General features: G+C 43.4%; 1 protein-coding gene across 1 annotated transcript; it reads right to left on the reverse strand.

Annotated features, from left to right (window-relative positions):
• Positions 1-14,397: 14,397 nt before the first annotated feature.
• On the reverse strand, positions 14,398-23,597 carry LOC116738984 (guanylate kinase-like). Its single transcript, XM_032603040.1, is given in 3 exon segments — positions 14,398-14,529; positions 14,531-14,818; positions 23,385-23,597. Coding segments are annotated over 3 exon segments (633 nt in total).
• Between the last annotated feature and the right edge of the window lie 801 nt (positions 23,598-24,398).

Raw genomic sequence — 24,398 nt, forward strand, 5'->3', positions numbered from 1 at the left:
TTATCGGAACTTTTGTTACCCAAACTCAGGAACTGAATAGATTCAGATACTTTTTAAAATAAATCCATCTCCATCCAAACTTTTACTACTCACTTTCCAAAACTCAAAAACCTAATCAAGTATTTCCACTCACTATTCAACTGTCAGTTCCAAACTCAGGAACCTGATTAATGTGGCCTGGCAGAATACTTAGTACTATGTAAACATGAAAATATTGCTATATTGGGTGCTGTAAGAGCGGCCCCCAATGCCATGAAGCTTGGAGGAGCGTGGCATACCTTCTAGTGGAGGTACAATTTCATGGAGAACATATTTCAACTGAGCCTTAAGAGATGGGTAGAAATTTTTATCCCCAACCTCAGTATCACTGGCAATCCTTTTATTTGTCCCTATATGCACCCCTACCCCCAAGCCTAGCACTTTACCTCTACGCCCCCCACTGATTCACTCTCAGCAAATGCCCTTACTTCATAGAGTAAAAGGGGGGCTTTGAGTGAGAGAGAGTGATATCTCTGGTCCCTTCTTATAAGGGCACTGATCCCATCATGAGGACCCTACCCTCATGACTTCATCTACAATTAATTACCTCCCAAAGGCGCCACCTCCAAATACCATCAAACTGGGGCGGTTAGGGCTTCAATATATGAATTCTGCGAGACAGAAACATTCAGGTTATAGCAGTAGTCTGGCTCTGTATTTCCTAGCATCTTTTCTCTCTCCTTAGCCTTGTTCTCAGGCAGGCTCAGAAGAGGAACTCACAGCTGTGAATGACTTCATTTTCCTGACCACATTCCCCTCTCCTCAATAAAAACCACCCGCCCTTTCTACATTCCATTCATCCCTACCTCATTCCCATCTGTCTCAAAGGATGGAACCCCTTAGCAAACGGATTTTTTCATTTGTCTTTCGAATTCTATCCCCTCCCAAGTCTGTGGATCTATGGTAAACATCTACCATGTTTTTGTCTCTCTGCTCTGTATTCCTTACTTTCCTAACTCCCCTTTCCCTTTTCCATGTGCCTGGGGCTGTCCATAATGGGACTCTGCTTTCCCTAGCACAAGGTGAGCCCTTGACCTAAATAAGGCCAATTAGAATCTGTTTCAAGACTGGATACAAGCACTGCAGGACAGTTTTCTTTTTTCTTGAGATTGTCAGTTATTGAACCAATGTAAGCCTGGCCGTCTTACATGGAGTGAGCTTGCCTAAGAACAAGGCTGAGGGAGAGGCAAAAGGTGCCAGGAAATATAGAGCTAGAGTACTGCTATGGACTGAAAGTTTGTGTCTCCCTGAAAGTCATATGTTGAAGCCCTAACTCCCAATGTGATGGTATTTGGAGATGGGGCCTTTGGGAGGTAATTAAATTTAGATGAGGTCATGAGGGTAGAGTCTTCACCATGGGATGAGTGCCCTTATAAGAAGACACCAGACAGCTTTCTCCCTCCTACGCTCTCTCTCTCTCTCTCTCTCTCTCTCTCTCCCTCTCCCTCTGTCATGTGAGGACACAGCAAGAAGACAGCCATCTGCACGCCAGGAAGAGGGCTCTCACCAGAACCTGACCATACTGGCACCCTGATCTCAGACTTCCCAGCCTCCAGAACAGTGAGAAATAGATGTCTTTTGTTTAAGCCACCCAGATTATGGTATTTTGTTACAGCTGCCTGAGCTAAGACAAGTACTGACAACATTGTTTTTAAATTTTTGGACTTTTCAGTTATGTGAGCCCCAAACTTTCCTTTTTGCTTAAGGTAGTTTGAATTGAGTTTCTGTTGTCTGACATCAAGAATTCTGATTAAAGTAGCTTTCACTCCATCAATGAGCCTCCCCCCATCTCCAGTAACTTTGGTCTCTCCCCTCAAAACTAGCTCCTTCCTTTCAGCCTACACACACGCTCCAGTCTCATCTGTCCAGAAAAAGTCCCTTTTGATCCTATAACCACTGCCTGTTCTCCCTGCTTCCTTTCATATCTACAGGCCAGGGTTGGTAGGTGATGAAGTTTTCACTAGTCGGTGGCAAAACCAAAAAAGATAAGGATAATGCAGTGAAGTTTTGGTTTGGTTTGGTTTATTGACGTATAAATGAACACAGTAAAATTCACCCTTTTTGCATGTGCAGTTCTATGAGTGTTGAAACTTAGAAACAGTTGTGTTACCACCACCATAATCAAGATATATAGTATATTTTCATCACCCCCAAAATTCCCTCTTGCCCCTTTAAAGTAAACCTCTCCCTCAGGCCCTGGCAAACACCAATCTAACTTCTGTCCCTGCAGTTTTCTTTTCCCAAATGTCATATAAATGGAATCATACAGTATGTGGCCTTTTGTGTCTGGCTTCTTTTACTTCGTATAATTATTTTGAGATTCATTCATGTTATTGTGTGTTTCATTAGCTCATTCTTTTAATTGCTGAGTAATATTCCATTGTATGGTGGTACAACAATTTATTTATCCATTCATCAGCTGATGGACATTTAGATTGTTTTCTGTTTGGTGGAATTATGAATAAGCCACTATAAACGTTTGTATATGGGTCTTTGTGTGAACATGTGTTTTATTTCGACTGGGTAAATATCAAGGAGTAGGATTGCTGAGTCACAGGGTAAACATTTAACCTTATAAAAATCTGTCAAACTGTTTTCCTAAATGGATGTCCCATTTTGCACTCCTACCAGCAATCTATTGAGAGTTCAACTTACTCTACATCCTTGTCACCACTTGGTATTATCAGGATTTGTTTTTTGGTTTCTTTGTTTTTGCCACTCTAATGTGTGTGTAGTGATACTTCATTGTGGTTTTAATTTGCATTTCCCTAATAACTAACGATGTTGTGCATCTTTTTAAGGGCTTATTTTCCATCTGTATCTCTTTTTTGATTAAGAGGATCTTTGTCTCACTTAAAAAATTGAGTTGTTTGTATTCTTAGTGCTTTGAGAGGGTACATACTCTGGAAAGAAGTTCTTTGTCAGATATGGTTTTGGCAAATATTTCTTTCCTAATCTGTGACATTCAAAGAGCAGAGTTTTAAATTGGTTCAGGCTTATGGTTTGTGTGACATTCAAAGAGCAGAGTTTTAAATTGGTTCTGGCTTATGGTTTGTGTCCTATATAAGAAGTCTTTGTCTAACCAGTGGTTTTGTTTTTAATTAAACTAAACATTTAGTTCAAAGCATTTTTAATTTATTCTGAGATTGTACTTCTTTCTTTGTTGGAATTAAAGTATTTTAAAAAATAATAATGTGACAATAGGAATGTGTGTGTGTGTTTACCTAGAAAAATAGGGATGACTGATGATTCTATGTTAGTGTCCTAGGTCAGGTTCCCCAGGAAACAGACAGAAATCTGCTTGTGACAAAGACTCTCTCCTTGACCAAATGCTAGTTAGTCTCCTTTAAGGCCTCTTCTTAACTAGGCTTTGACCTTGGGTTTCAGGGTCTGTCCTTGTCAAGCCTGCATCACCCAGTTGTAGCAAGAATCCTGTTAAGTCAATTTAGAGAGACTCCCCCTCAGTATCTGATCACCCTCAATACCTGATCAAATGCTTCATCCCCTAGCATCCGCCAGGTGATGATATTTGATCTCCCTGGTCTGCTTTCAGCAAAAATCTTGTCAAGTTGATTCAATCAGAATTCTCCCCTTACCCCTGATGTTTCCACTTAGGATCTTCCACCCACTGACCCCACCCTGCTCTTGGCTATAAATTCCCACTTGTCCTTCTTATATTTGAAGGACATTGAGCCTGATTCTATATAGAGATCTCTTCTCTCCTATTGCAATAGTTCCTGAATAAAATGTGTTTTTTTTACCACTTTAACTACTGTCCAGCTCTGGTTTTTCTTTGACACATGCAGGAATTTTACTGGGGAGTGCCACCAGAAACAACACCTCTAAGAGTGGGAGTGAAACAGGATTGGCAAAGGGAGCTGTTGAATTGTGATGCGGTTGCCTCAGAGGCCTCAGCTGATCCCAGGGGGAGTTCTGGAGATGGGATGGCTCTTCAGAGTTGCCCTGAACGGAGGGAAGGGTCTGGACCTTTGCATTCCTCAATTCTTCCTCCCCATCAAATGAGATAATGTGTAAAACTAATATAAAAAGTGGTATAGGAGTGAGAGAGATTAAAATTTGAACTATAGTAAGTCTTGGTGAGCCCGAGGCAATTTTTTATAAAGAGAAATAAATTAAAACGAATTAGTAATTTGTGAAACCCTTTCCATGGTTCTGTGACCTTTGCCACCCAACAGCGATGTATCCTGGCAACAGTTTCTGGGCTTTGTGCCTGGTTTGCATCATTCCCCTCAGCTTCCCAGGGTAAAGACATTGTTTTACCTGTTCCATTGTTTCTTGCCCTCATGTAAAAAGGAATAACTGGTTTGCCTGAATGCAAATGGCTACTCTTTGAAGCTGGCAGATCCAGAAGGTAAAGGAACTGCAGAAGGAAAGAGCTCCATGCCCCGAAGTGAATCCTAGGGGATGTGGACAAGGATTTGTATGAAGACTTTAATAAAGGATAAGTCTTGAGGGTATGTGGGAAATGATGTTTTGCTGGTTTTAATTTACATGCTTGGGCATCATCCAGGCATCAAGGAACCCCCTGCCCTACTTCTCACACTGCTGTCAGCCTAAGCCAAAAAGGCAAAGACTCAAAGTCTCCCACCACCCAGCTCTGCACAAATCAGTCTGAGGATCCACTAAAGAAAGGGGTTTTTCCTTCCCCAAGGTGGTTCTCCTGGCCCCTTCTAGTCCTCTCAGCAAAAGTGCTCCTGGGAGTTGGAGCTGTCAAGAGGGATGAGATCAATCTGCTATCATATTTTTAATCTGACCTTCCCAAAACGAGAAAACTAGCCTAGGCTCATTCGACTAGCTTGTGGCAGAACCAGAATGAGAGTCAGATCTCCTGTATCTCAAGTCAACCAAGTCAGAAATTCTGAGCTATCCTTGATTCTTCTATCTTCCCCACCTCTCTCATCCACTTAGTCACTAAGGTGTGTTATTTTGACTTAAAAATATCTCTGATTTATCCTCATCCCCCAGTTATTATTGTCACTTCTTTTGCTTAGGTTCTACCTAATCTCTTGGGCAGTTACAGTAGCTTCATAACTGGTCTCTCTGCCTCAGTTTCTTCCATTTTCAGCCCAGCACAGCATCCCGAGTAATGGTTTTCAAGCACAAATCTGACAACGTATTCCTCTGTCTAAACCTCTCCACAGCTCCCATTTCTTTTCATGATAAGGGCCAAACTCCTTCGTCATACATCCAAAATGTCACCCTTACCATAACAGCAGTTATGACAAATTTGACAACAAGCACGATTAACAGTGGCTGTAACCAGAAGATCCTTACTGTTTTCTAAGCTAAAAGTCCTAAGGCAGGCAGTCTTAACAATTGGTTTGTTGACTCTGTGATGTTGTTGAAGACCCTACTGTTTTCTGTCCTTTCTCTTCCATCCGCGGTGTGTGACTGTCATCCTCAGGCTTCCCATTATGGTCACAAGATGGCTATTGCAACTCTAGATGTCACATCCTCCTATGACAACATTCAAATCACAAAAGAAGGGAATGGGGGAAAAGGGAACTCCTTCTTGTACAGAGTTTTTTTTTTTTTTTTAATCAGAGGTGAAACTCTTTTTTCTGTGCCCTCTACCAGACTTCTGTTTCTCTGGCCATAACTAAGTGCTATACCCAATCCTAGACCAAGCATTATCATCAGTGTAAAGGGGATTGCTATGATTGGCTTGACCAATTGTGATTTATATATTGACCCTGGATACCTTACCACCTGAACAAAATCAAAGTTTTTTTAACAAGAAGAAGTGGTTCATGGAATGGCAGCCTACAGTTTGTGCCCTAACCTATAAGGCCCTTGTGCGCTAGCCTCTACCTACCCCCTTAAGCTTCATCTTCTACCATTCTCCTTCATAATAGCCTTCATAACTCTAATCATGTGGAACCACTCACACTTCCCAGAATAGTCCTCCGTGACTTTGCACATGCTGTTCCCCCTGCCTGGATTATCCTCTCCCCTTGGTAATCTTATGGATTCTCATTCTTCTTGGAAAACTCAACTGAAGTGTTACCACCTTTGTAAAACCTTTCCTGATACTCCAAAGTAGGGACAGTGACCCTTGACCTTTCCTGGTCCAGAGAGTGCCTGGTACATTGTAGGTGCTCAATAAGTATTTGTTAAGAATTTTTGCATCATTCAAATTATTCAAATCAGATCGCTACCACTGCTTACTTGTCAATTAAAATAATTACTTTCATCATAGAACCATATGATGGTTAATTTTATGTGTTAACTTGTTCAGGACACAGGGTTCCCAGATATTTGGTTAAACATTGTTTCTGGGTATGTCTGTGAGGCTGTTTCTGGATGAGATTAACATTTGAATCAGTAGGCTGAGTAAAGCAGATTGCCCTCCCCAGTGTAGGTGGGCCTCAACCAGTCGTCTGTTGAGCATCTGAAAAGAACAAAAACATAGAGGAAAGAAGAATTCACTCTTGGCCTGACTACTTGAGCTGGCGCATTGGTCTTCTCCTGCACTTTGGACTGGAACTTACATCACCAACTTTCCTGGTTCTCAGGCATTCAGACTTGAACTGGAACTACACATGAGCCACCAGATTTCCTGGGTCTCCATCTTGCAGCCCACAGACCATGACACTTCCAAGCCTCCATAATCTCATGAGCCAATACCTTATAATAATCTCCCCCCACCCTGTGTATATGTATGTATATATACATATACATGTATATACATATACATGTATATATATATATACATACATATACACACATTGTTTCTCTAGACAATTCTGACCAATACAAGCCAGTTAATGGATTCCTTAGTATATAAAAATGTTTCTAAATGGTGAGATCAAGTTGCTGATATAAAATACAATTCTGGGGAAAGCTGAAATACCCTAATTTGGTGTTTAGTCTCGTGATAGTCTATCCAATGGTAGCTATAATAAAGAATTCTCTTTCATTCCTGCTTATCTTGCATACCTTTTTTTTTTCCCCACTGTCAAGTTATCTAACGCATGTTATGTAGAGATAGGGACACTTGGAAATGCTCCTCTGTACTGGGGCTAATCCTAGCTGGAGTGTGTGTACAGAAAAATTATTCAAATGCATCAGTGAGATTGAGGTCAAAAAGATGAGTGAATATGAAGTAGAAAATGATAAAACGTTAGCGTGCTATTTATCCTAAAATGTGAGAAGCAGATTCAAAGTAATTACAGGTGTACAGGTACTTCGCCTTAAATAACATTAGTGTGTAAGAGCTTATTCACTTTTCAATTAATCTCTCTCAATTCTTGTGAATGGTCTATTTCCACAAGTCACCAGGCTCAGGAAGTGGTATTTCACCTTCTCTGGAGCCCTGTGCTCTGACCTGGCTGACAGTGGCTTAGAGCCATTCTAGCAAAGCTGGAGGTGCAAATCTTTGGCATTGTGCTGCCTGCCAGACATTAGCTCCTGAATAAACAGAAGAAGGAAATATCTATGTAGCCACCGAACGGGACTTTGAGGAGGGAAACTACTCAAATCAACAGAACGAGACTTTTGTGGGATATATAGGTTTAAAAGGAAGAAAACTAGGGCTCTAAGTTAAAGAGTGAAAGAAAGGAAAGGAAGGGAGGGAGAAAGGAAGGAAGGGAGGAAAGAGGAAGGGAGGAAGGAAGGAAGGAAAGAAGGAAGGAAGGAAGGAAGGGAGGAAGGAAGTTAGTTGGAGCCTTGAGGGTCAAATAGGACACCTGAAGATGTTTAGACTGTTGATTCCAGGTGTTTCTGCCTAATTTCTTTGAAGTATGACTCGGGTCCTTATCAGGGTCTGCTCTGTCCTTTTTCTAAAAGCACTTTAAACTCTATTCTCCATACTCAGTCCAGGTGGGATCTCCATTCTTTACATCCAGCCATCTCCTCTGCAGGGAAGAGTCACAGATGACCGAGGTACCTGCCTCACTCATACCTGACAGGAGCAAGTTCTGATTCTCTTGTCACTGCAGCCGTTCCTTGGTCTCACAATCTTGGGCTGCTTCTGCTATTTTTGGCTGCCACTGTCCTTATGGTCCTTGGTTCCCTTGGAACATCTGTAGCTGAGGGCTAGGATCTGGTGGCTGCCTGGGCAGAAGAGGAGGACTGGGTTAGGTGCGGTGCTTGCTGGTTAATAAAGGTTTGTCTGGACATTTTAGCCAAATACCCAGCTTAAAGTTCAGAAAGAGTCCATACCTTGTAAAATCTCAGGTTGGAGCTTCTTGAGGGTGCCCAGCAAGGATAGCCTGTGCAAAACTATGCAGGAAGACAGTTGGACTTTCAGCGCTGCAGTCTCCTTTGGGTGTGGCTCCCACAGGACACCCAGTGGCCTCCACTATCTCTGTGGGTCGCTATCAAAATCTGCCCTCGGGGGGTGGGGGGGGAAATCTGCCCTCAGGAATGGAGCTAATGGACTCATTCCCACAGCTGCTATGGCTAAATGAGAAACTTCTCTCAAAAGGTCTTAAAACAAAGGGATTCATGGCTATTTTTGACATCTATCAGTGCCAAGGAAAGACAGGTGTTCTGGAGGATAGGAGAGCCCTCTTGGTGTCTCTGATACCACACCTCATGGGATTCAGCCTCTCAATAATACTGGCTCTTTACCATGCCTGGCACAATGTGCTCAGTATTCAAAATAAGTTTGAGGTCTCCCCTCTTCTGAACTAAACACCAAAGGAAGCACAATCAAGCTGACCTTTACTGAGTGCTTACTGTGTACCAGGTATTTTGCCAAACGCTTTACAAGACATTATTTTCTTCTCAAATTTAGGGAGACTATCACTGAGGATCCTCTTGATTTATCTGAACAAACAGGTATAAATCAAAGGGCATTGATTGGCTCCTGAGACTGAGAAGTCCAGATACAGGGCTGGCCTCAGGCATGACTGGACTCAAACAATGTTATCAGAACCTTGTCTCCTCCTTCCATCTCCTGGACTGGCTCCATCTGCCTTTGTGTGTTGGCTTTGTTCTCAGGTTGCATGTGGGGGCAGGTGGCTGAAGCTGCTCCAGCCAGACAGTCTTCCAGTGTCTCTCTTCTTGGCAGAAAATAAAGAGCTTCCTCCTGAGAGCTCAGTGCACTCCAATTAGGTGGCGTCGTGTGCTCATCCCGAACTGGTCTCATGGCCAGGGCCCTCGAAGAGTCTCTCCCCATTCATGTTCTGCATTCCTAGAGTAAGGTGGTGGGGCCCCCAACCAGACCAAAGAGTTGGGGAGGGTAGGGGCGAAGGATCTCCAAATGGAAACTGGGGGAATAGATAGTCGGTAGGCACCAAGAAACTTTCAAACCCTAGTGTTACTATTCCAGTTTAATAGATGAAGAAACGGAGGCTCAGAGGGTTTCAGTAATTTGCCCAAGGTCACTGCTACTAACAGGCAGAGCAGGGATTTGAATCCTGTCTGCTATATTTAACAAGTTATATTTGTTCCCTTTATTCAGAGGAAATGTGTTTGTTCCCTTTATTCAGAGGAAATGTGTTTGCTCTTTAAATAAATAAAAACAAAGATGCATAACTAGTGTAAATGAATTAATGTCTAATTTTCCATAATGAAAATCCCCCCTAACTTGTCCTGCAAATTTATCCCAGGGGACAGGCTAGAAGCCCTCTAAGGAGGCATAACTCTCTTTCCAACATGCCATTTGCCAAGTTCTGCTGCGGAGGAAAGGGAAGGGAATGTGGCTATTTATTAAAGATACAGGACAGGCTTCTAATTCATCCCCAGAATGATTTGAACCAAAAACCCTGTTGGCTTCAAGAAAACCAACATGCTAAGTGAATTCTTGTTATAGTCTTTACTTTCTTAGACACTTCAGATGGGCCCAGCTGCTTCCAGGAAGGTTTCTGAAACGGTCATCCAAGAGGTATGGTCATTGTTGATTTTGTTCTGACCTCTCAACCACAAGAGGCTATAATGTCTGTCATTAATGGCCTTATCATATTGACGCAGGGCCGTGTACTAACCAAGATAGAGAAAGCCATGGTGTGCACTACAGGCTGGAACACTCAGTTTAGAGTTAGCAGAGTCCTGGATCTGGTACTAATTAACTCTGTAACCTCAGACAAATCACCTAACCTTGCTGCTTCTCACTTTCTTTATAAAAATCTTTAAAATGATGTAACTCTTCCTTTATAGATTTTTGTGAAATTCAGATGATATAATGTTTCTTAAAATTCGAGAGCATCTGCAAACCTTTAAACATTTCATAAATATGAAGTATTATAATCCTTCCAGTCTAAGAATCTGGGATCCCTCACGCCAGTCATGGGTGGCCTGTGAATGGGTCACCTCCATTCCAATGGCCCACCCATCAGTAAAAGGGCAGCTTCCTGCCAACCAGTCCTCTCTCTTCATTTTGCTGCAAGGCAGTCTCCTCCAGCCAACATTTCACCTTTAGGCTTCTTCTGGTGAAAGTTAGTCACCAGTCCCTGTGTCCCTCGAACTTCCAGAGGCACAGGTTAAGATGTCCAAATGATTCTTGTGAAGCTCCCTCACTTTGTTTAAGGTGAGAGGATGTTTCCTGTGGCAGAGTAGGGATGGGATGAGTTGTGGAACACAGCAACAGGACGACTCTCTATAAAGAAGCCCTTGCTCTGGCCTCTTAAACCTCCCAAAAGTTGTTTTCTAGCTTCTCTGCCATAGCCTGAAGGTGGGTAATGGGCTGTTACTGGCAGAGGCATTTCACAATGTGTTTGTATGCCCTGCTTAGCTAGGCGATTTAGCACTTCCTTTTAGAATGTACCAACTTAGGACCTACCATAGTATTCTTAGCCTTTGCAAGCTTGAGGTAATAAGGAAAGTAATTTTCTGTACAAACTAAAACTCACCTATAATTCCACTAATTTTTACCCCTCCTTTGGAAGTGTAGAGAATAAAGAGTGAAAGTCTCCTTCCCTCCTCTCATCTTTACCAGTTTGGTGTGTACCTTTTAAAATTGTCTTTTGTGCTTATACAAATCTGAAAAATAGGTAGATAGATGATAGATAGATAGATAGATAGATGCTTTTAAAACACAGCTGCAAAATTTTTGACATTGTTCCCATCTAGAGGTAGAATTTATATTCTCTTCCCTTGAATTGAGGCAGGCTTCTCACTGTTTTGACCCATGGAATACAGTGGAGATGAAGCTATATGACTTCTGTGGTTAGGTCACTAAAGACCATGGAGCTTCCACCTTGCTCCCGGAAGACAGTAGCCCTTGAAGCACTGAGCCACCACAGAAGAAGTCTGACTGTCTGAGGCCATGATGTTGAGGAGGCCACACATAGGTCCCCTGGTCAACAGTGCCACCTGAATCTGTCCTTCTGCATTGCAGCCTAGGTGTCAGACGTGCAAGTAAAGAAGCACCTTAGGAGTATGTCTTCCTACTCAAGTCAAACCGGCTCTAGAATCACAGGGCAGAGAAAAACCAACCCTGCATGCTCTGTTTGAACTCCTGACCCACGGAATCTGTGAGCATAATAAAATTGTGGTTGTTTTAGGCCATTAAGTTTTGGGGTGGCTTGTTATTACATGGTGATAGGTAACAGGAACAGACAGAGACATTCATGTCAGAAAGTTCCTTTAACTGCAAATGGTGAGGATGGAGCAGATAGGGGCAAGATTGGAAGCAGGGGAACAAGGTATGGGGCTTTTGCAGTAATGCACATGAGGGATAGGGCTAAAGTAAGGAAGTAGTGGTAGTAGGAAGGAGAGGCAGGCCCCAACGGGGAAGTACTCAGGCTCCACAGTTCAGCCCCACCGGCCAGTGTCAAGAGTACAAAGTGTTAAGAGACAGGAAAAGAAGGAGTCGGGCAGGTGCCCTTGGATGTACTGTAAAGGTATGTCTCCTTGGGCATGTCTCAGCTTTTTTCTCTGTGCGTATAATCAGCTTTCTTACCCCAGGCTGTGATTACATGGTTTAGTTCCACAAACGGGGGACCCTGAATGTTAGCCTACAGATTACATTCATCTATTTTGTTTCATCTTCCGTGTTACTTAAAAGCATCTTAAGAAAATACATGCAAAGTAATGTATGAATTAGCAGAGTCTTTTCATCTTTTTCAGCTGAGCCCTGATACCCTGTCAGTGAACAAAGAAGCCCTGGGTGAGCAGGGTCAGTCTACAGCAATCAGTCTCCGAGGGACCAAGCTCCCTGCAACAGGGCAGTGAGGTGAGCGGACAGAACTACAGAAAGACAGAGAAAAATCACTCCCAGCTACCTCACTAACACGTTTCAGGGTATACTAGGTCCAGATTGTAGAACAGTATGTGAGTAGGAATAGTTTACATTCTAAAAAAGATACACACATGTGTGAATATGGGCTTAGACAAAGACTGGAAGCATACATGCCGAAATGGTAAAGGTTAGTATCTCTGGAGGTAGAATTACTTCTGTTTTTGTTGGTTTGCTTGTCTGTTGGGTCCTTTTTGCTTTTTTATGTTTTCCAAGTTTCCTGTATACATATTACTTCTGTAATTCTGAAATTTTTTAATTCTGAAAATTAAAAAAAAGACAAACAAACTTTTATGTTAAAAATCAGTGGGCCGGGGACTTCTCTGGTGACGCAGTGGTTAAGACTCTGTGCTCCCAATGCAGGGGGCCTGGGTTCGATCCCTGGTCTGGGAACTAGATCCCACATGCATGCTACAACTAAGGAGCTAGCATGCCACAACTAAGGAGCCAGTGCAATCAAGTAATTATAAATATGTTTTAAAAAATCAGTAGGCCCTCAGAAGTTCATTCACTTTGCCCATCCTTATCAGTGCTAGTGTTTCCTGCAAGTTCCTCTTAGATCAGCCTACTAATTTTCATCTTATTAGACTAGGAGACCACAAATACAAAAGCAAACTACTGTACACACAAAGTTTAGGGACCTTCTGATTCTCCCTTTCAGGAATCTTTTCTACACCTTTCTCTAACACTCATCCCTTTCTCCAAGTGCTCAGGACAGCCTCTGGGCCTCCCCTAATCCTCTCTACAGTGTCAGGTCTGTGGTCTTTAGTAACCATGTCTGTGCCCCCCAAAACCTCCTCTCTCTGGCATCTTCTGTATTCTCCCATTCCCTACCCTCCATCCAAGTGCCTACTTTCCAAGTAGCTCTCAGTTAGATGTCGGAAACAGTTAATAAATATTAAGCTAATTCACAAAATTTAAATAGCTAATAGCTTCAGACTCACGGGTTTTAAAAGAGGTTGCCTAGTTAATGTTACCGAGTCTCTAACTGGGGATACTAAAGCTTTAGTCAAATGCAGATTTTCATACTCCCGTTAAATCCATGGGCAGGCAGGTCACAACCTCTCTTAGCCAAGCAAGGAAGTTTTCCTGTAACCAGGCGCCATCCGCATTACTATCAGATAGAGCAGCAACTAATTCAGTCATGTTGATGGATGCCGAGGTGGTGCCCAGACTCGTCCACAGTCGGAGCTACAGAGCTAGAGGGTGAGAAACTAATTTCCTCCTGGCCTGAAGCGCTCCAGGTCACCTCTGGTTACAGGGAAAATGACATGAGTCACTGTGTCTCCTGAGCCAGCTCATCCAGAGTGTTGTACACAGCTAAGCCACCAATAACAATAGGTGTACGCAGAATGCGTGTTGTTTCACCCCATTAGTTCCAAAGCTCTAACTCTAATTTCCCAGAAGAAAGGTTAGGGAAACTGCAAAATGTGGCAGTTACAAAAAGCACTTCAATCCAATACCCAACAGGGGAAAAAATCAGAGAAACTTCTGAACTTCAGTCACTGAGCCAACCCAAAACAAGGCTGTACCTGCCCAAGAGTATCCCTTCCCTGGGGGAACTTTAAATGGTTGCCAGGGTTTTCTGTAGAGCTAGAGGTGAGGAATTTTTGTTGTTTTGTTTTTGTGCCAAGATTTCATTTATTAAACAAAGATTTATAAGTACCTACTATGTGCCAAGTGTAGTGCAGGGCACCTTTGCTTCAAATCTGAATATGGATCAGTCCCTGCTCTGAAGGAAGCTACAATCCAACTAGGGGGTGGCAGCAGGGATTGGCGCAAATGATGAAACAAACAGAAATAAAATAAATTAAGCCCTATAAGAGAGTATAGGAGAACAGAGATGAGAGCAGAGGTGAGACAGAGCTGGGAGTGGGGATCCCATGGATACGAGGCAAGCTGGGTTGGGGGCGGGGAGGGAGTCGAGGGGGGAAGGGGTGTGAGAAGAAGAGGGTGAGGGGAGAAGGGTGGAGGATTGGGGGGTGGTAAGGTCCTTCAACAACCACAGCGGGGTAGCGAGGGGGATGGGCAGCACCCGCAGCCCAGGGCGCTAGCCGAGGCGAGCAGAGCCATCCTGGCCCGCAGGGGTTGGATGCCAGGCCCCAGGCCCCAGGGGGGTAGGCATTGGCGGGGGACAGAGCTGGCAGGCCTCCTCAGGAGGGGCCAGTTCCTTGAACCTTCTTCATTTCTTTGGAGAGCGCCTCCTTCAGGGCCCAGTAGGCCTTGTCCAGGCTGTCATTGCCCATGATCAGGTCAAACAGGCCGGGCTCCTTGCTGCTCTCCAGGTTTCAGGTCAGCCCGGGCGGCGGCCAGGCTCTGCCCTGTGTCTGTGTTCCGCTGCTCCGTGTCTGTGTTCCGCTGCTCCAGGCGGTCCAGCGAGGGCGACCGCAGGAAGATGCAGATGGGCCACAGGTCAGTCTTCCCGATGTTGCGCACGCCCTGCAGGACTACGTCCAACAAGCAGATGCGGTTCACGGCTTGCACCGCCCTCACGGCCGCTTTGCTGGTCCCATACAGATTCCCTGAGACCCCGGTGTGCTCCATGAAATTCCAGCGAAAGACACAGTTCCAACCCTAGATTTTTATATCAGCTTATTTTTCTTTTGTTTCTTGTTTAACTCTTTTTTCAGTAGTTGTTTCATAATCTACTTCCAAAGAGATTCAGAGCAAGCAACCAATGCATCTGTTTAACTGATCCAGTTTAAATGATTATGAAAAAGTTGGAAACGAAAAGCTACATTTCAACTTTATTTCCTCAGTTAGCCTGATAATTGGGAGATAAGTATAGAATATGCCACATCCACTCCAAAGTATATTTACAGGAAAAAGGCCAGAGGTCTGGCTCCCCACTCATTTTCTCTAAGAGTTTCCAGATGCCCTAGATGCACCTAAAATATACAATTTTATATGGCAAACTACTCATGTGTTCCTTCTAAACTAATTTTTAAAATTATAAACATAAAATATATGCTTATGAGTTAAAATAAAAGTACAGAAGGGAAGAACAGTTGCTCCCCAGAAGTAATCACCATCAAAAGCTTTGCAAATCTCTTTCCAATATACATATTAGAACAAGAAGATTCTATTGTACATTATGGCCTCTCCAGAATTTCTATTGGGTTGGCCAAAAGGTTAGTTTGGTTTATTCAGTAAGATGGCTCTAGCAGCACTTAGCTGTCTTTAACTTCATTTGAAACAATTTTGTTAGATGTGAAAGCTGTCATATCAGCGAGCATTTAAAAAAAGACATCAAAATCGTTGGATTTTTGTGTAGCCATTTTAATATTGAAGATGGAAGGAAAAAGCAATTTTCCTTTCAGCATATTATGCTTTATTATTTCAAGAAAGGTAAAAACGCAACTGAAAGGTCAAAAAAGATTTGTGCAGTGTATGGAGAAGGTGTTGTGACTGATCGAACATGTCAAAAGTGGTTTGTGAAGTTTCATGATGGAGATTTCTTGCTGGACGATGCTCCACGGTGGGGTAGACAGGTTGAAGTTGATAGCGATCAAATCGAGACATTAATTGAGAACAGTCAACATTATGCCACGCAGGAGATAGCCGACATACTCAAAACATCCAACTCAAGCACTGAAAATAATTTGCACCAGCTTGGTTATGTTCATCGCTTTGATGTTTGGGTTCCACATGAGTTAAGAGAAAAAAACCTTCTTGACTATATTTCCTCATGCAATTCTCTACTAAACGTAACAAAAACGTTCCGTTTTTCAAACAAATTGTGAATGGGGGTTGAAAAGTGGAAACTGTACAATAATGTGGAAAAGAAGAGATCACGGGGCAAGCGAAATGAACCACCACCAACCACACCAAAGGCCGGTCGTCTTCCAAAGAATGTGGTGTTGTGTATATAGTGGGACTGGAAGGGAGTCCTCTATTATGAGCTCCTTCTGGAAAATGAAACGATTAATTCCAACAAGTACTGCTCCCAATTAGACCAACTGAAAGCAGCACTCAACGAAAAGCTTCCAGAATTAGTCAAAGAAAATGCATAATTTTCCATCAGGATAATGCAAGACCACATGTTTCTTTGACGACTAGGCAAAACTGTTAACAGCTTGGCTGGGAAGTTCTGATTCATCCGCCATATTCACCAGACATTGCACCTTTGGATTTCCATTTATTTTGGCGTTTACAAAATTCCCTTAATGGAAAAAATTTCAATTCCCTGGAAGACTGTAAAAGTCACCTGGAACAGTTCTTTGCTCAAAAAGATTAAAAGTTTTGGGAAGATGGTATTATGAAATTGCCTGAAAAATGGCAGAAGGTATGGGAACAAAAGGGTGAATACATTGTTCAATAAACTTCTTGGTGAAAATGAAAAATGTGTCTTCTATTTTTACTTAAAAAGCAAAGGCAACTTTCTGGCCAACACAGTATATTGGAGAGGATGTGTCTGTGTGTGTTTGGGGGGAGGGGGCCGCAATCTGGTTAAATGGAAAGGCTAGGAGAGAAGCTTCATTTGCATAGTAAGCAGTTAGTGTTTAGGCTGACGTTGATTTGGCCTGGTTTGGGGGGGTGGCGGTGGGAACTGGAGGAGATTATGAGAGAACCTCATCTGAACCTACTCAGAGCCAGCCATAGCAAGCACTGCCACATATATATTTCCACAACTTGCTTTTTTTATTTAAAAATACGTTGTGAGGGACTTCCCTGGTGGTCCAGTGGTAAAGAATCTGCCTTCCAATGCAGGGGACGCGGGTTCGATCCCTGGTCAGGGAACTGAGATTCCACATGCCGCGGGGCAACTAAGCCTGCGCGCCTCAACAAGAGAGCCCGTGTGCCGCAAACTACAGAGCCCATGAGCTCTGAAGCCCGCGCACCACAACCAGAGAGAAGCCCATGCTCCTCAACGAAAGATCCGGCGTGCCGCAACGGAAGATCCCACGTACCGCAACTAAGACCCTATGCAGCCAAAAATTAAAATAAATAAATAATAAATCTTTAAAAACTAAAAATAGGTCGTGAATATTTCATCATCTCATCAACACATATAGATCTACCACCTTATTTTATAATAATTACATAGGACTCCGTTGTGTTTAACTAGACTACTGATAAACATTTAGATCTTTTCCAATTTTCACTAAGCATTCTTGTGTATGTGTGTGTGTGTGTATGTGTGTGTGTGTGTGCGTGATCTGTATGTATATAATCTGCTCATAACATGAGAATTTCTATAGAATAGATTCAAAGAAGGGAAATTTCTAGGATGAAGGATATGTACACTTTCAATTTTGACAGAAAACTGCCATTGTTTAATATACAATTAATATACTGTTCAGTGTACAGTTGTTACATGGCCCTAGTTCCACTGTGCTGGCAGAATACTGTCTTATATGATTAACAGTGCTCATGTAATTTAGTGTCCAAGCCAGAACACTTTTGAAAGAGAAAGGGGATGCTATTAATAATTATATTGGCCCCACGGGCATAAACCAGGACTATCCTGGGCAACCTGGGACATTTAGTCACCCTAATAATTATTAACCTAAACATTATTAATGAGAATAATTGCTGAAAACTTAAGACAGTTTCACAGACAGCTTAAGAAGTTTCCATTGTCCTCCTTTATCCCTCCGAAACTTACTTTATTACTCCCACAGTTTTACACTGACAGAGTGTAGAAAACTTCCAGCAGCCTGCTTGTCAGATCTTGTCTTAATGACAGCAAACCAAAGATTTAGGGGAAAGGAAGAAGAATTAGCTTCGAAATATTTTGCACTATTAAACTTTTCATTTGAAAAATGAAGATTCCCAAACCAGGAATCAAAGCGAAATATCTCAGGGAATAAAGAAATAATATGGAGGGAAGGGAAAAAAAAGTGTTTTGAAAAATACTAATAAAACATTATTACAAAACATTTGCTTCCTGTAAGTCCAGACTCAGGATTCCCTGATAAGCCTCAAAGCTATGTAAAAACATGAAAACGAACATAGCATCAGAAAACAAATTCAGTTTTCTGATGCCTATGACTTGGGTTCCAAAAGGCTAAATTTCAGGTAATCCCTGGACTAATGTTGATATTTATGGCTCAGCGTGAGAACATATATTCTCTTTTGTGTCCTATAAAATGCTGGCAGGGGTTAGGCTACTTCTTTGGTTCTTTATGGACAGTCCAAGACCTGGAATATTAGACATACAGCCTTCTGTGAGTGTAGTCTATCACATATGTCAGTTCCCATTTCCAAGACAGCTGGGAAAAAACTTATCTCATTCCCAGGCAAGATCAATCTATGGCAAAAATCTGTGTAAGTTCAGGAGATGACTGGCAGGTAGTTCCAGATGGAAAAAGAGAGCCCATCACGTGCCTTGTACGTGTGTGTTCCCATCCTTCCAGCAGTGCCCTTTGTTAGTCAGTAAGGATTACATTCCTTTTTCTGCCTGTTATCCCAGGCTCAGGAAGAAAGCCCCTGACGGGTTAATTGCCCAGCACACTGACTCATCTGTCTTGTGTTTCTCACTAAATGAGAGGCATTAACAGATCAGTGCTGAGGTGTTGGGAAGTATGTTTCTAGCTAGTGGCAAGCTGTTGAAATGCCTCAGAGCCTTACAATACACTACCTGAAGGCAACCCCATGAGGGGGTATTTTCCAAAACGTTCCTCATTTCACCTCTGGTCCATTGGCTGCTAATTCGAAAAGTGGATGTAATGGCCTAATTTTTTTTTAAGGCTGAATGTTACAACAACATATTGTGTAATAGGAACAACTATTAAGCTATGCTGATTTTTTCCAGTATATAGCACTTAGCCCCACTTTCTCACCCAGGCTCTGTTTTGATTAAGGCAGGCATTGGCAAAACATTTGAAATTCATTCTGTTTCTGTGAAACGGATGTTTTCCTTTGTCAAAAGCTATCTGAAAGCTGAGATCAATCTATAGATACTGACAAAGAACGATAGCTGTTTGTTTGTCAAAAACAAACAATAATTGCCAAACAGTATGTATGGCAGATCTCACTTATGGAAAAACATGTATAAATATAGTATGTGTTGGTATATGAATGAGGAAATTTGAAAGACTCTGTACCACATTATTAATAGCTGTTACGTCTGGGGGTGGGATTGCCAGGGCTTTTTCTTCCTAAGACATCTGTATGATTTGCCTTTTATACAATAAGCATCTGTTACTTTTCCAATCCAAAAGAGAAAGGGGATGCAAAAATAAAGTTACTCACAAGGATTGAACTGATTTCTTAGCCCTACAATCAAATGGGCTGAGTTGACCAAAAGCAAACATAAGCAGGAATGATCAGTTCATAATGTGGAAGGCAGCAATATTATATATTAATAAACATTATCTATATGCTTCTAAGGACAGAAGAAAAGGACAAATGCTAGAGAGACAGAATTTTCTATTACTCATTAAAAATATACTTGTTTTGGGCTTCCCTGGTGGCGCAGTGGTTGAGAGTCCGCCTGCCGATGCAGGGGACACAGGTTCGTGTCCTGGTCCGGGAAGATCCCACATGCCTGTGGGATGGGCCCGTGAGCCATGGCCACTGCTGCGTGTCTGGAGCCTGTGCTCCGCAGCGGGAGAGGCCACAGCAGTGAGAGGCCTGAATACAGCAAAAAAAAAAAAAAAAAAAAAAAAAAAAAAAATATATATATATATATATATATATACTTGTTTTTTTTTTTTTTTTTTTTTTTTTTATGCGTTACGCGGGCCTCTCACTGTTGTGGCCTCTCCCGTTGCGGAGGACAGGCTCCGGACGCGCAGGCTCAGCGGCCATGGCTCATGGGCCCAGCCGCTCCGCGGCATGTGGGATCTTCCCAGACCGGGGCACGAACCCGTGTCCCCTGCATCGGCAGGCGGACTCTCAACCACTGCGCCACCAGGGAAGCCCCTATACTTGTTTTAAAAATAAGCAAATTTATTTCTTAATCTGCTTAGAAAAAATTTTCAGACTTGTAGAATTATTTTAGAAGAGTACTCATTTTGGTTATATAATTTGAACTCTCAGTTTAGGAAAATGTTCAGCTAACATATGTCAGATGTTAGCTGGTAGTGACTGATAGCAAGTTACTGATACATAGTTCAATTATATCAGATGTAACACACCATTTTGTGAGTCATCCCAGTGTGGTGTAGTGAAAAGTACATAGATTTTGGAGATTCAACCTGGATTCAACTGTCCTCTCCCCCACTATACTTATGATTTGATCTTGAATAAGTTACTTAACTGCCTAGAGCCTCAGTTTTCTGAATTAAATGTATTTTGTAACAATAACTACTGAGGTAGGGTGGTTATAAGGCTTAAACAAAATAATCTGTAAACTGCATTTTATAACCTGTAAAAAATGTTCTAGCCTATAGCAGGCACTGACTACTGAGTGAATGAATGAATGAATGAATGGGAGAATATTATTCTAGACTTTGTTAAGTGTCCTTACCAAAATGAGGGAGAGAGACTCATTCTAGTTCCTTCAGATGTGGAGTTTTTTTAAGAATAAAAGTGACTCTTATGATTTAGAAAAAGAAAAAAGTAAACAATAGTTGAATGAAGTCTCTAGATTTAGAATAACGCTGCAAAATTCTGAAATTGCCACACACACACGCGCACACACACAATTACCCCCAGCACCTATCATCCTTTAAGGCTATCTCGAATGTCACAGCCATCGTGAGGCCTTTGCTGACTTCCCAGGCAAAAGCAGGAACTCCCTCCCAAGGAGGGCCTGGGATGCAAAGATTAGCTGTGCCAATGAGATTCTCTTTCAGAGGAATTAAAGCTAACAGAATTGAAAGAATTTGCCAGTTGGACAGAGAAGCCCACTTTCAGTATAAGTTCCCTTAATGATAGTGCCCCAGATGTGACAGTTCTATGACCCAAGTCTACTCTTGGTGCCCCAGTTAGGAAAGAGGTAAAGTCAGGCATATACTCAAGGATAGTTTAATTTAGTTCTCCTACACAGGAATTTGGGGAGTGTGTAAACACCTTAGAGAAAAGTTTAAAATCCCTGTTCTTTTAGAAATAACTTGACCTGACAGCTTGTTTGTAGACACTCATTATGTTTTCTTTCCTTATCCTGCAGCCCTTTCCGTTCTTGCATTTGCCACATGACAATTCTGACCAACAATGTACACACAAGTAACATTTTAGGGATCTCAGAGCCAAACAGTTCAGATGTGTGTCTGATGACCAGGAGAGAAAGAAGGACCAGAGTTCTAGATTTAGAAGTTAACAGCAAAACTGTTATTTAAAATCCACAACAGTAGAAGAAAACGTCTAATGATTGTGAGTGTGGTTAGAAGAGCCTAAAACAAACTTAGTACTGGGCAGTGGAGGAAGAGGAGGAGGAAAAACTCATGAGGGAGTTTTTCAGAGAAGAACCAACGCAGAGACCATTGGTGATTGCTCCCCGAGAGTTTTGTTTGTTGTTTGTTTTTTGCGGTACGCGGGCCTCTCACTGTTGTGGCCTCTCCCGTTGCGGAGCACAGGCTCCGGACGCACAGGCTCAGCGGCCATGGCTCACGGGCCCAGCCGCTCCGCGGCATGTGGGATCTTCCCCGACCGGGGCACGAATCCGTGTCCCCTGCGTCGGCAGGCGGACTCTCAACCACTCTGCCACCAGGGAAGCCCTGCAGTGAGTTTTAAAGTGAAGGTGGACTAAAGAAATAGAGCAGTGCTCACTGATTATCCTTTTAAGGAGACTAACAGAGGAGGAAAATTGTCCAGACAGGCTTGGCATCCTTAATTGCTCCCTCTCCACCCATGGGCAAGGCCACAGGTCCCCTATAAATGGAGGCTAGACTAGGTGTCTGCACCTTGAGAAATTTCTCTGCTCTGGCTCCCTTCCAATTTCCTGCAACTTTCGGCTCTATCTTCCTGTTTCTAGTTACAGATCCTTTAACTCCCATCCACTTTTCCCCTCTCTGCCCAGTGTATTTTGGATTGATACAGTGTTTGACCATCTCTTTTGTTCTCACCCTATTTCACCTGATGCTGCCCTCAGTTCCCTTTTTGTTCCATGTCCTGGGGCTCTACTCCAGCCCCTCCCCATCTGGGTACCCAGACCCTGACTCCTGGCCTCCCTGAGCCTCCCACCTTGTCTAGATTGGAGCAGAACTGGTTCAGAAGGAGAGAGAAAGGCACAAAATAGAGGAGGATAAAGTCTAGGAAAGGAGTGTCAGTTGGTTTCACTCTCAGAGAGACTGGGAAAGGAGGAAGAGCGAGCCGCAGAGAGCAAAGGTAGGAAAGAGGAGAGAAGCTGAGGAGGGAAGTCTCCTGAGTGAGTACGAGGGGGTTAAGGACATGGGTGGAGGCCTTGACAGAGGAAGGGAAACTTCAGCCAGCCTCCGAGATAAGAGAGAGTAGCTGACGTTAAGGGTGGGTGTGGTTAAATTCATAGGCGGTGAGGAATCTGCTCAGAGTGAGGGGTATGGAGGTTGGGCAGGAGGTTGGAACTTGTGAAAGTTTGGATGGTCGCTCAGGGGAAAGGGAAAGTGAACAAAGCAAGGAACAACACTTTAAGTACTGTGAGACCAGTAGAAGCTGGAGACCCAGCACTTGTAGTGGTGCCTGCTGCACCATTGTGTCATTTTCTCCAAAAGTGCTTTAGCCCATGAAGACCATCTCTTATGAGCCAGGCTGCGCATCAGGCCTGCTGACTAAGGCCAGCATTCCTAGGACCTGACTTAGTTCTAGCCCAAGGGTCTGATGTATCGTCCTTAAGACACTGGAGGACTCAGAATGAAAGAACCTTAATGTCCTTTCAACTGACCTCTTGGCTCTACAAAGGAAGTGAGTGCCTGCAGGCAACGTATATGAATTTGACAGGGGAATAGTAAACTATATGGAGAAAATAGTATTTTGCAGGATCAATGCCAGTCTCCCTACTTGCCGTACACTGACCCTGCCCTGACTGAACCTCAATGGAGACCCAGCCTGCTTGGCAGTTTTCCTGCTACAACTGGAAATTCTCATGACCCTCATTGCCCATTTTCCAGAGGAGACTGAGCATATGACTTTCCTGGTCTCTTTGCCACATAGAACAGGGCGGGAGTATCCTGGGTTAAAAACTCTGAGGGGTTCTGAAGCGAGCCGTATTTTATGTATGAAGTTTGGTCAAAGGAAGGGTACCCCCTAGGCCCTTCACAAGCTCCAGCAGGGTTACCATCTTGTCAGCACTTTGTAGCAGGGCTCTGAGCCTGGCCCATGACCTGCCTGGAACAGTACTACTCTGGGTGTCCTTTCCAACAGACTGCCTAGCCCCTCCATGATGAACTGTCTGAGAATGCTCAGGAGCAAAAGGCACAGCTGTGGTTGTTCCCTGGAATGAAGAACCACTCTGTACAAAGGCGCCCTGCCAGAGGAAACCCACCTCCATCACCGGGAAATCACGTGTTCTCTCAGCTGGGAAGGAAGCCAGCCAGGACTGAAGGGATCTCCCCTCCTTTCCTTGCTGGTCCATCTATCCTCCTGGGCATGTTTTTGGCACCTTTGTGGTTACAGGGAGCTAAAGCTTCCTTGCAGTCCAGGCCGTTATAGTCCCAGTGTCAAGGTTCCAAATGCAAAGGACAAAAGAATAAGTGCCGAGCATCCACACATTCCAAAACCAAGTGCTAAACCACTTACACAGGAGAGGCTGGCCTATCCATCACCCATCTCTACTCTACTCTCTACCATAAAAGAATGAAGGGAAAGAAGCTGGTGGAGGATTGACTCAGAGATGGTGGTGTGATCTTCCCTCATCCATGAGGAACGGGGAATTGGGGTTTCCTCCTCACCTCAGGCCGAGGGAAGGGGATTCAAGGGAACACAGTGTCTGATACATCCTCAGAGCTGGCTAACTAATCTGTGGGACCCAGTGCAAAATACAAATGAGGAGGCCCTTGTTCAAAAAGCAAGGTAGGGGCTTCCCTGGTGGCGCAGTGGTTAAGAGTCCGCCTGCCGATGCAGGGGACACAGGTTCGTGCCCCGGTCGGGGAAGATCCCACATGCCGCGGAGCGGCTGGGCCCGTGAGCCATGGCCGCTGAGCCTGCGCGTCCGGAGCCTGTGCTCTGCAACGGGAGAGGCGACAACAGTGAGAGGCCCGCGTACTGCAAAAAAAAAAGCAGGGTAAAATGACATTAAAAGTACTAAATTAAAAAAAATAAGAGGGTGGATTATATCCTTGCTCTCAGAAAC

This window comes from Phocoena sinus, chromosome 1, assembly GCF_008692025.1.
Source record: "Phocoena sinus isolate mPhoSin1 chromosome 1, mPhoSin1.pri, whole genome shotgun sequence".
NCBI classification, from domain to species: Eukaryota; Metazoa; Chordata; class Mammalia; order Artiodactyla; family Phocoenidae; genus Phocoena; species Phocoena sinus.